Below are 12,585 nucleotides of genomic sequence, written 5' to 3'. Positions count from 1 at the left end.
ATGCATTTACCCCCAAAATGTAGTCCCATTTTCACTTTTACAACACACACGTTGCTCTTTTTTCTTAGGTTTATTTTTCGGAAGAAATAGTTGCCTTCGCGTTGTATGAATTTGGTATGGAAGCGCCGGTGGGGAGAATACGTTCACGTTTCAGTCTCCCTAGGTAGGCGGTTCAACAATGGAGCATGGATCCTAGAGGTGGCAATCAAATATATTCAGCTGACAAGCGATAACTTTGACAGCATTTAACAACAAACGAAGGTACATGTGTTGCACTACATTACACAGTATATGATGTTAACACACATAGTGATCCGGAACAGACAATACAGAACAGGTGGCCTAGATTTCATCAGCTGGAGTAGGCGGCGTTACAACAAAACTCAAACTATTTGTTCAGCATATATTCGCTATTCCCTGAATAACATGAGTAACAATTTGTAAACTGAAATTCGTAACCTTAGAAATCATATGATTACTGAGTCTAATTTAACAGAAACACAACGAACGTCTGTAGACATCATGTTGATGAGCTGAGATGTATACTTAAGGTGGATATGGTTCACTGTACAATCACATGACCGTTCGTGTTAAAACAAATATAAATACACTCAGAACCGTGCTGGTAGGGTAAGGACGTGGATCCATCATGCTGTCAATAACCCCTGTCTACATCAACCACGTACTCCAGTGGTTCGTTGTTAACATATCGGCGATATTGCTTCACAAATAACTCGGCTCTCTGTAACAGAATAACGCGTCTTTGATCACAGGTAAGGATCGGTGAGTATTGTGAAGAACTGGCAAGTCATTTCAGAATTCGAAAGAACAAAAACCGATTGAACTCTTTTGGACATACCTCATAACATTGTTTCAGCTAAATATAACTGATGCATTTCAGAAACATTTATACGACAGGCTGCATGTAATATACCTCGTATTGTGCAAACCAACAATATGAATATGAACCGGAGCATTTCTCCGACTGCTAGTTGTTGTTTTAGCTGGCCCACTTCATTCTTAATTATGATGATCTTTACATTTCATCTTGGTCGATACTGAAGATGATCTAAAACCAGCCAAGAGAGGATCGTAACAAGGATTACCCAAGTCCTAGTTTGTTGGGGGCCTTGGAGGGGCCTTGGAGGATCAATTGGAGTTTCTCCAAACTGTTCACATCAACCCATTTTGATAAATCTCTGTAATGAGTATCTGACGCTGTTAGTTTTGGTGATGTCGAGTGAACCAGTGTGTATTGTAGAGACATTATCTTACATCTTGCTGGTGCCCAGGGTACAAAAACAGACCGCCGGAAATGTGGGGAGTGATGATGACCCCAGGCTCGCTCCACAGGGGACTACTGGCAGGCAGTGGTTCGGGGTTGTGGACATCCAGTGCAGCGTACTGTAACCACTTGTTCCTATGAAAGAATGCACAGACACATGAGACAATTGAGTCACACATGACGTCCCGCAATATCAATTTATGCGTGACGCCTTCTTCTTCAGCCATATGTCAGTTATAATCTAAGCAATCCGACTCGGAGTATGACAATAGATAAGTGTCGATGTGGATGGGAGGTCAGACTCTGTTCTCTGATCTATCATCGAAATCAAGTTCTGGCCGAATCAGTGCACATGTCAGTCAGGGTTCCAGGCTATTTATACTTATAGCTGGAGCAACGACATCTTGTAAAGAAAACAAACAACACTAGCCTAAGAGCCTTCAAGATACTTTCTTCATCCGTCACGTCTCCCCGTCCAACATTGATGAAGGTTGTCTTCTGCAAATGAAAAACTGGACATCATCTTCATTTGAAGCAGCAGATACATAGAGGTGAAGTCAAACAATCTGGACGTCACTATAATGTTCCATCCGTTTATAATCATTCAAGTCACTCACATGTTCCATGTTTACATTATCCTAACTACATCGTCCGAAAGCTTCCCAAACTTGTGTGGCCAAAATACAACGCGTACCTTATTTTTACAGAAGGAAAAGGCATCTCCAGACAACAAGTCACGAGTTTGTTCCGTCGACGGTAGTATGTTGACGATATAGTCACATTCAGATAGGATTTCATGTAACGAACTCCCTGTCCTGTGGAATAAACATTATGCACATCTGTGTAATAAATACAGCCAATAACGCATTAAGACTTAATCATGATTTGGAGTATTCTCGTAATTGTTGGATGTTTGGCAAAGTATCCGACATTTGAACACCGCTGTGACATAAATACCTGTATTCGTCAACATGCGGGGACTTCTGATCTTCCGGTACTTCAGTTCGGGTCATGCCCCACACCTTCATCCCAAAGAACTTGCACGTTCTGGCAGCTGACAAAAACATACAGAATGGAACAATGTTTGATGTTGACATACACGTCAAGGATGAACATATACTAGTACCAATATGATAAACATATACCAACCTTCACGTCCAATACAGCCCAGTCCTAGTATTCCAACTGATGTCAGGGACAGAGGCTTGGAATAAAGGTTCTCTCTGAAATGCAATCACAGGATGACTATGAAGTCATATCCTCTTTTGCTTTATAATAATGGGAGTGCAATGATTAGCTCCTTGAAGAAAAATTATTTTAGAAGAGACAAAAACGCATAACCGTAACTTCTCCATGTGCTTGACTGACTACTGTCAAGTATATGGCTCTGTCCCTCACGAATGGATTCTGAAGTCTCCTCAGTGTATTCACCTCCCTGAGCGACTACTTGATTTACTCAAGTCTTTAATGAATTGCAGGTCGACTCAACGTGAGATGTACTCACAAGGGCAGGTGCAGACTTCGAAATCTGTTCCAATCAGAGGGGAATATTTCAGATGGACTCCTTCAGTCCTTTGATTGTTTTCTGTCTTTAAGAATGGGTTAACATTCTGGACCTCCTCAGCACAGATCTCCAACACCACTTACTCATCATTTTGAATGAACAGATTCTCCTTGTCGTGTCGTTTTCTAATGATATTGGCATAACGTTTGGACTCGACAAATGTAATACTCTCCATTTGAAACGTGGCGAGGTAACTGACTATGGATTGAGTTGGTCAAAGAGGGGGGAGTTATTGAGCATCTTGTAGAAGACCAGGCCTATACCTATCTTGGAATACAAGTTCGAGACAAGCTGCAGAAAGCCCCGATTTAAGATATACCCCGGGCTGAGTATAAATCTCGTTAAAAGAAATTCTGGAGTTCAGAGCTAAATGCTCGAAACAAGCATGTTTTTGCTGTGCAAGTCCTTCCTATTCCCTCGGAGTAGTTGACCTGACAAAACAAGACACCCAGACCGCCTGACCAGAAGGATCATGTCTGATAACAGAGTCCGCCAGCCTTGGTCCTCTCTTAATCGTTTATGTATGCCAATCAGGTCTGGAGGCGTGGGTTTGATTAATGAGGAGGCTCTTCGCGATGTAATTTTATTATGTACTTTTGCATATATGTATTTATTGGAAGATCCTCTGGTGATGCATGTCAAGACTCACGATGAAAGCATGGAATTCCACAGCAATTTCAAGCGTGCAAAGGTTTTGGACAGAATCGAAAATTTGAAGTTGATTTTGTTGATGATGATGTATTGCTGGACGGTACAGCGATAGGAGTGAAGTCCTTCAGCGTGTGTACATGCAATATGTGGAACAGAGCAGCAATTCAAACGACTCCACTGTCTGGATCAAGTCGACTGGTCTCAAATGTGAAACTGAGAGCTTCGTTCTTGCATCTCATGACCAGTCACTTTCCACTCGCAACCGCCAGAATGTGATTCTTTATCAAAATGTTAACATTAAATGTCGACTGTGTAATGGATTTACAGAGACTGTCCAACACCGTGTCAGTGAATGCCCATCCTGGACACAAACAACATATCTTAAAAGACTTGGCGGCATGGCTCGCTGCTTTTTACTACCGTTTCTGCCATGACTGTGACTTTGACCCCGAGGTCCATCCATGGTATGACCCTGAACATGTCCTGGGATTCCTGGAAAATGACGCTTTTAAATATCTATGGAATAGGCCCATGTACAGCCTCAGAAAAAGTCCTGCCAACAAACCTCATCTTCTCACATTTGACAGTGATGTGATTCGCAAGATTCAGGAAAAGCATGATAAATATGCGGACCTCGCCTTTGAAATATGTCGCTTGCATCCCAAGTACACTGTCGTCAGGCTCGCATTGTTCTCAGTGCCCTTGGTTTGGTACTTCCTGAACTCTTGGCGCAGATCAGGAGAGTGCCCGGGTCTCCACCGGGAGCACAGCCCCTCTGGCAATCTGCGTAATGCAGAAGGCTGCAGTGTTGGGGAGCCTCCGTATTCTCTGGAAAGTTCTTGGTGGGTTCCACTAGCCAGTGTGTCCTGGGAGAAGTTTGGGCTGTGTGTAGAGGGGGCGAGGACACTGAGCTGACAATGAGCCTTACCTGTTAGACTGTGCGAGGATCACCTGAACCCTTTTTGCTGCGTCTTTAATCTATAAAACATAATGACAAAACACACACACATACACACATACACACACACACACACACACACACACACACGCACACACACATACACACATGTTTACTTGCTTGTAAAGCGAACACTAATGTGAAGTAGAGCGCATCATATTATTACACATCCATTGCAATAGTTATGTGCTTGATTTATTCATTGAACACGATGCTGTGGTTGATTTACGTTCTTTCCCATTCGATTATCAGATGTGATGTACTGGTTCCGATACATAGACTGGGGATCAACACATATCTGGACGCTTCTATAGCACCCGGGAAAAACAACAACATAGTCTGACCTGTCATGGTACGGAATGTTTCACTGATTGCAGGTATGTACACACACATCAAGCAACTGTTAGAAGAAACGCTGCTAGATATGACAGTTACTGGACTATCTGATGAGATTACTGTTTGCACTTGTTATATGCCAATGTTTCTATATGTCCTGATCTGGATTTGTGCTGAAGTTTAGTGGAAAACTCAACAGGACACATCAATTCACAACGTCAGGCAGGGCAAGAGCAAGTACAATCCATGGCCAATGGTGTAACAGAATGATGAAAAATCCCACGACATTGATGGTCGACGATCTATCCACTGAACCACGAAGGAGGCCACGTGTATAACTCTATTTACTTCTTACTCCAATATCGCTAAATAATTTAGCTATGAGAATAACACGATGTTTCTTTCTAACTGCCCCATGTGGCCAGCGTATCTGTTTTTGGGAATGACACGACAAGACGTGTTCATAGGTAGCATCACAACCTTCAAATCGTAAACATCGCAGATGCCACTAGTGTTCTTTCTGACTCCCCGCTAATACCATGTGTTATCGATTGTGACAAGTCAGTGAATGGTTGCGTGGCCACTGCCTACGCAGCAATGACCCGGCAATGCGTTCGAGTATTCAACTATTCAAAAACAGCCAAATTTATCACACAATTACCACAACTGTTCTCACTGCTTTTTATAGTAGGAACATTGATGCTAAGAAACAAAGAGGCGTCCAGCTGCAACCATTCCCTGTGGAGACATTAAATGACATACCTCTCATACACTGCCCTCTTTTGCTTGTGGTACCATTTGTAGTAACCTTTGTTTGTGGTCAGGATCTGGCCCATGATGTGTTCGGCCAGTGGCTTGGCGAATGACTCTCCATTGCGGGTGACAATTATACTTTTGTTGACCTACATCACAAACAGAGTGTAGATTCTCGTGGATCAATAGACTAACACGCCTTTCATTTCGATTACCAGAAATATACTTATAATTGTATATTTAGATAATATTATATAATTACGACAATCACAGATCTCATTACAGAGTTTCTTTAACAGTCTGGCATGGATCAAGAGACTAACACGCTTTTCATTTCGATTACCAGAACTATACCATTAATTGTATATTCAGATGATATTATATGTCATGAATCTCTTTAACAGGCTGGGATGATGAACACATTTTTATTAATATACAACATCTTTATTGCAATAGAAGCAACGTGGATCCTGTGTAGATCCTGCAAATCACTTGCTTGATAAATCTAAAATCTATACAGAAACGTCGCATCAATTGCAATGAAGTTACGGAAGTTTATCCGTCAAAAATGCCTCCCCATTCACGTTACGGAGTGTGGGCGGGTTATTGCATGCCTTGACGTCTGTCTGTGCTAAAGTGTAAGCAATATGTGTGGTGTTAAATTCATTAACGAATTACCTTATTTTCTGACAAAAGGTTCAGGATTTTATCCGCACCTGCAACAAAAGGAACGGTCTCAAAAGACCATTAGCCTGAAAGATGTGTGGACTGATAATGGCATACACGACAATCTAAAGAATGAACTGATGTTAACACTGATGCAATCAACCGCCTTTGTCAATGACAGATATTCAGCAATCCATTTCATTATGAATACTATCAACCTCTAATGTTATTATTTTGGCGAATATGTATGATGTGGGTACCTTTCACTCACATGAAGTGTAAATCGTTTCATAAATATGCTAGTTGAGGTAATTATGACTTCACATATCATACCTGCTTGCGGTAACTGAATCCACTTGAGACTGGTGCATCGCGGGATGATGCCACCCATCATTTTAGGCGATCCAAACAGGACTTCTGTTTGAGACAAAACCTCCACCTCCTCTTTTGTGGGGTGATCTGTGTGTATATAATCTGTGTTCAGAAACTACATCGATGTGTATTAAGTAGTTACTGCTATTGGTTGAAAAATAATTTTCGAAAATGCTCTTTGCCGAAATAGGAAAATGCTACCTGATGATTGGACCTGAGACAAGACCTGAGACATCGGTGACTTACATTCTTTTAAAAAGGCGATAGCAACTAAAGTTACGTGACATCGTTGCATTATTCGTACCTGCCAACGGCTTAGTGAACAGTTGGATATCGACATCAGGAAGCTCTCTCTTTATTATTTCAAAAAGGTCTGTGGTGGGATAGCAGATGGTGACTTTTGGCAATGGCATCTTTCAGGTATTGCTGAAACAAACCTAAGACATTTGATGGAACAAATCAATGCGGAAGTAAACGACCATTTCACCAAAACACTCTTTGTCCTTGGACATTCAAGTTGGCACATTTACAATAAGGTTCTCTAACTTCATATTTCCTCTACAACAATAACATCACACACAATGGCATTGGACACGGATACTGGATTGTGTCTTCCTATCCTAGGAGAAAGAAATTTGATTGACAAGTGTACAGTGAGCTCTCCGCAAATTGTCACAGGCGGAGCATCAGATCTGTGTGTGTTCCCCTCACGTGTACGTCAAAAGGCGGCCGGGGAACATTGTAGCTAAGTGACATCAGTGTACCCAGCAAGGTGGTGGAACAAACACGTCCACTACCTCGGAGAAATCAAAGTATGAAATTCAGGACGGGCGGGCGAAGTAGCCACAGAACACAGAAGAAAAAAAAACTAAAATAAAAGTGCCACCTTCATCAGAGAGATTCGATTCACTGTTTGGACATTACGAGTGTAGTGGTATAATTTTCGAAAATATTCATTTCTTCACCGATTTCGTTTAAATTTGAAATGTATGATATCCATAACATAAAAACGCAGTATCCGATTGCAAAAGTCTAGATTTTATAAACTTCATTCTGGTAGTGGCCCGAAGTGACGCCGGTCTTAGATGGTTACTACATGGATGGAAAAATAAAATTTGGACATCGAGCCAGACAGAAGTTTTCCTTTCATTAAGAAAAGAGTAAGTACGTACATCCAACATCGGTATGAGGTGCGAAAGAGAGGGTCACCCAGAGTTTCTAAATCTACAATTAGACGATAGTGGCTTGATATGGGATACGAGAACAGGAGAGGACTGCCTACACAAGACAGTGTCTATTGTAGAAAAAAAACAGTGGGCGGTTACGTCACTAGAGTACCCTGTACTATATTGTGAGAGGATGCGTCACTACAGCAACCTGTGCTATATTGTAGGCAGGTATGTGTCTGGAGTATCCTGTACTACACTATATTGTCATACGTGGTAGCCTGTGCAAATCAACATACAGGGTCAGATGACGGGGTACCTTTTGCATTGTGAATAAGCTCGGAGAGTTGCTGTGTTCTCACCATTATACCTTGGGGTGAAATGAGCATGAGTGATTTTAAATGAAGTGAACTCGACTTCCTAGGTCGCCTATCCTGACGAATAAATTAACTACTACGTGCGGAGAAACAGCTGCACCTAATACATACGATCGAGCGCCTACCTTCATCTACTTCTCATGAGCGTGATCTAACATAGTTCTTACTGCCCAGTCAGCCTGTGTGCCTGTTTATCAATTTGAGACGTTGGGATCACCAGCTTTTGATAAGCGTCCCCTCGGTCTTGACCTACTCCGAATGGCAGCGTCCGTCACTCTATGTTAACCCTTTATGCTTTAAAGCGATCTCTGTTATGTTTGCTATTCGCGTATGCCGTAATCCCCACTGAACTGACCTGGCCTTGTCCCATATATGAGGGCCATATGACACGATGAGTATATCTTGCTGTTTGCACACTCGAGTGAAGCGTTCGCCATCTTTCTGACCTAACTGGACCTAATTGTTTGTACTTGCACTAGTTTCTTACATGTCAGAGAGTGAATGAGTCATTGGTCGAGTTAATGTAACGCCAATTGTGAAGCAATATATTTATGTGAAGGCATGTGTAGGTTTCATGCATTAACACTTTTTCTGACACCCACCAACACAGGAATAGTACACACATTTCATGAAGCATAACTATAAACCTGCAAAGAGGAGTCTTAATATCAGTCCTTGGCACTATACAGTGAACTGCAGCGTTGTTAACGGGGAGGCCATCAGTACCTTCCTCCCCCCAGGTCGATCTAACCTGGATGTAAGTATGTATAATTGCTAGACGTCAAGCGGGTGAGTGTAATTTTAAGTCGCTTTTAGCAATATTCCAAACACATAACGTGACTTCGGAAAGTCATTACAACTGAGTTAGTTTTATATATTGTCGTAATATGCTCACTGTTTAAGAGGGATACGAAGTTATTTATGGGAGAGTGTGTCTAGAATCTGAGTATGTCTGCAAATGCCGCCGCCAAATGTAGAGACACCAGTATCCCTCGTCCTTTTCGCCAGTTTCGTCCATCGTTTGAGTTGCGATTCAGAGGTCATATCCTGTATTCTATGGAAAAGAACAACTTCAGTGTCGATTAGGCACATGGGATCGGGGGACCTTATCCTTTCCAATGAGGCGTATACACGCCATTCCAAGCAGCAGACACGATCTCAGCTTAATTGATCATGAACACACCGGTTCATGGTAACTGAACCACATACCACAACGTGACATACCAGCATTTTCCGCATGAAGACTAAGACCCGTGAAATCGTCTCCTACCAAATCGTCTCCTACCAAATCGTCTCCTACCAACTTTCAGCATCCATACTGAAGTTTGACACAATAGCTTTATATTTATATTTGTGATATGCTAGGTGCTGTTACTGTCTTTCGCTGACAGATCTTTATAATTAATATTTAATTATCATTAACATATATTTTGAATTAGGCGCAGTGAGGATGAAATACTGCCTAAGTGACTTCAACTTTAAGCCCACTCACTCACCCGTGTTTTTTTCCATAACGTGTAGAAGAATCGGACCCGTGAAGATCCGGAGTAGAACAGGCCTTCACTATGGTGTCCTACAACCGACATCGCGTGGCGAGTAAACAAGAACGACGACGCCCACATGTATCCCCTACATACACATTAAACAGTTTTGTTTATTTTTCGGGTGGATTATATCTAAAACGATTGATAACCCGTATCCTCTGGATGGTGGTTTATCCATAATGTGACTTTTCATAATGTTTGTTGTCTGACTCTGACTGTCGGACATCTTGCCTGTTTTTTTCTAGACATGAGCTCGCATTAGTGCGTGGAATGCACGAGCCTTTCATGAACATCGGTCAGGTTACAGCAATGAGATGTCAACGCACACTATACCGTGTACACATTGGAAATCAATTATAAGGCACCAGGCCGTATTGATGTCGATCGTTGTACATTATTAATAAGATATATTACACAAAAAATGTTGATAAGTCGGAGAAACCACTCCTACTCCGTTTTACAAGAGATTGTGACCCGTATGAGTCGGGCAAATCACTCCTCACCCTCGTAGTCGTGGTTTCTCCTACACAGATAACATCAATGCGGTATCACGGAGTACATGCATTGAAATGTATATACTTGGATAAATGTACCTGCCTGCAGTAACATTTAAATTCAGTTGATTTTGAATTAGCTTTACCTTTCACTGATTCGACACAGTCCAACTTAAAACTTTCCCCAGCAGTAATTGGGATGCTCCTACAGCCAGTAGTGGTTTCAGTAGTGCGCAGTCAGCGACCTTACATTCATCGGAAAATGAATGCAGTAACATATGACTAGTTTAGCTGATCAGAATTCAAGAATTTAAGTGAATTAAGGGTGAACACAATGGAGAGGCAATGCTGACATGTAGTGCCATTTTGTCCCAAACCAAAGAAAAACAACGCTGTCGTTTAATTATTGTTAATGTACGTTTCACATCGCGTGATAATTGGCTCAGTGGTAACGGCACGTGAATACGATTATACCAATGCACAATATTCATTTCACGCAGATATAATGCTTATTAGTCTTATACGTTTCAATGATCTTGTAACCATATTGGTTAGGTGTGAGTGCGCATGGTGCAGCGGTTTCCAGTGTCCTCGAGGAATTGTTGTTTAGTCACTTTATCATGACATCCAGTTGTTTCCGTGTGCGCTGAGACGCCTAAACTCTGACGTCAATGATCTTTGTCAAAACTAACCACGTACTCCAAAGGTTCGTTCTTAATGTAGCGCCGATATTGTTTCACGAACACAATACCCGAGCCACCACACACAGCTATTGTAAAATACAGGCACCATGGCAAATGCATATTGGAAAGCTCGTGAAGACAACGACATTCCGCCTAACACTATACCTCAGGTAGTTGTGTATCCATCTATATCTCAATCTAGTTTTGAAGGCAAATTTCACATGAGCGTGTTTGATTTGTGTAAATCACCTCCGTATTCTACTGCATGGCAAGTACCTCCGATCAACCAAACATGACATGTAACCAGTGAGTTCATTTTCACAATTTGAGTAAGATATTTACAATCCGATGTGAAATCACGCTAAGCTACACGGTCAGCAATACAAACGATGAAATGACTCATGAACCAGAAAATACACTTATTTTATTTTGTTTAACTGGGAGGACTGAATAGACGATGAAAGATCCCACTTTTGAGAAAACAGTACAGGGCAGTTGCGATGTTTTGTATAAGGGCAGCATTATGTTGAGAACCTCTGTGATATCGTACCATTAAGCGGGGTCTTTGTTCAAGAGGAATGTTGATCCGACGACTTGTTCCACGCCCGATAAGATTATGATGCACTAACCGCTGTCCAGTCACGTTTGGAGTAAGACGATGCCATGCGGTTGACGTGACGTACAGAGGAAGAAAAGGACAATCTATATTAGAATGAACCAGTTTGAGTGACTAGGTTATATTAATGATTTCTGAAGGAATATACACATTCATTTCATTAATATCCTGAGCTCGGGATATCATTTTTTAATTCTTAATTGTATGCTCTGGACAATCATATCCAGTTCAGCAGTCGCAGACCAAGACACCTGTTTGTCTTGTGTAGTCATTATACATACCTCGGTTGGTCTTTTCGCAAGTTTTATTTCATGTTCCAGTTGTCGATAAACATATTTGTTAAGTGTGAAACATTAACATAAGTACTGCTCTACATAATTGCTGCCACGCGTCTCGCACGGTGTGTATGGATGATCGGAGCAAGTGTTAGATTCCTCGGTATACAAGGACTGCAGGTGGACACGACCGTTCACATTGCCATGTGTCGGATTTCAGGGAAACCATTTTTCATTTGCTTGAATGTGTATTGTAGGAAGTTAATTGTGTTGCAGAGTCAACTTTGTATATATAGCAATTATTTTAAACCTAATAAACATACGAATATTTTGAATTAGTGTGTCATAATATTATTTTGATGAGATATACAATATCATTAAGTAGCCTAAACCTATCAATTAGTTTGTATTCAACACTTTATATCATAACCTTAGCTCTCTAAACATCGTTCCAGTCTTAATGTAATCTATTTCAACAACACTCATTTGCACTGCTTTTCTCCTTTCAATCCTTTTTAAAGCATGCCCCTTGCTCAGGCTAGTGTGTAAGTTCTATTGTTCTATGCTCGTCCAAGCGTATAAGGCATTAAAGTATTTAAAGGTCAATTTGATCTAGGTCTTTGTCAGTCTCTTATGTGGTCATCGTCACACAGGTTGTGGTATTTGTTTCACATTCATTAGGATCGAGGCCATGGAGATCTGGACTCACAGTGTCTCACGTATAAAGATAATGACTTGAACATGACGTAGATGTGTCCCAGGTGGATGCAGAAAAACAGGTTCTACCAACCTGGCTTGAATAATTTTATTACATTCCTTGTAATAGACGTCCATCTGCCCCACAT

General features: G+C 41.4%; 1 protein-coding gene across 2 annotated transcripts; it reads right to left on the bottom strand.

Moving 5' to 3' along the window:
* Positions 1-264: 264 nt before the first annotated feature.
* LOC137297875 (glyoxylate/hydroxypyruvate reductase B-like) lies at positions 265-8,426 on the bottom strand. Of its 2 annotated transcripts, none has more exons than XM_067829847.1 (11): positions 8,254-8,426; positions 6,890-7,011; positions 6,547-6,672; positions 6,226-6,263; positions 5,557-5,696; positions 2,435-2,508; positions 2,243-2,339; positions 1,980-2,100; positions 1,716-1,783; positions 1,276-1,420; positions 265-742 (listed from the first exon to the last, which is right to left on the bottom strand). In XM_067829847.1, the coding sequence occupies exons 2-11, from the start codon at positions 6,996-6,998 to the stop codon at positions 656-658; spliced, it is 1,005 nt and encodes a 334-aa protein (XP_067685948.1). In that variant the 5' UTR covers positions 6,999-7,011; positions 8,254-8,426; the 3' UTR covers positions 265-655. The 2 variants fall into 2 exon arrangements, with proteins under 2 accessions (XP_067685948.1, XP_067685949.1); XM_067829848.1 differs by having other exon boundaries at positions 6,890-7,022; positions 8,254-8,406.
* Positions 8,427-12,585: the final 4,159 nt, after the last annotated feature.

This window comes from Haliotis asinina, chromosome 10 (assembly GCF_037392515.1).
Source record: "Haliotis asinina isolate JCU_RB_2024 chromosome 10, JCU_Hal_asi_v2, whole genome shotgun sequence".
Lineage (NCBI taxonomy): Eukaryota > Metazoa > Mollusca > Gastropoda > Lepetellida > Haliotidae > Haliotis > Haliotis asinina.
Note: the sequence above shows the minus strand (reverse complement) of the source record. Positions and strands in the feature narration are given on the sequence as shown.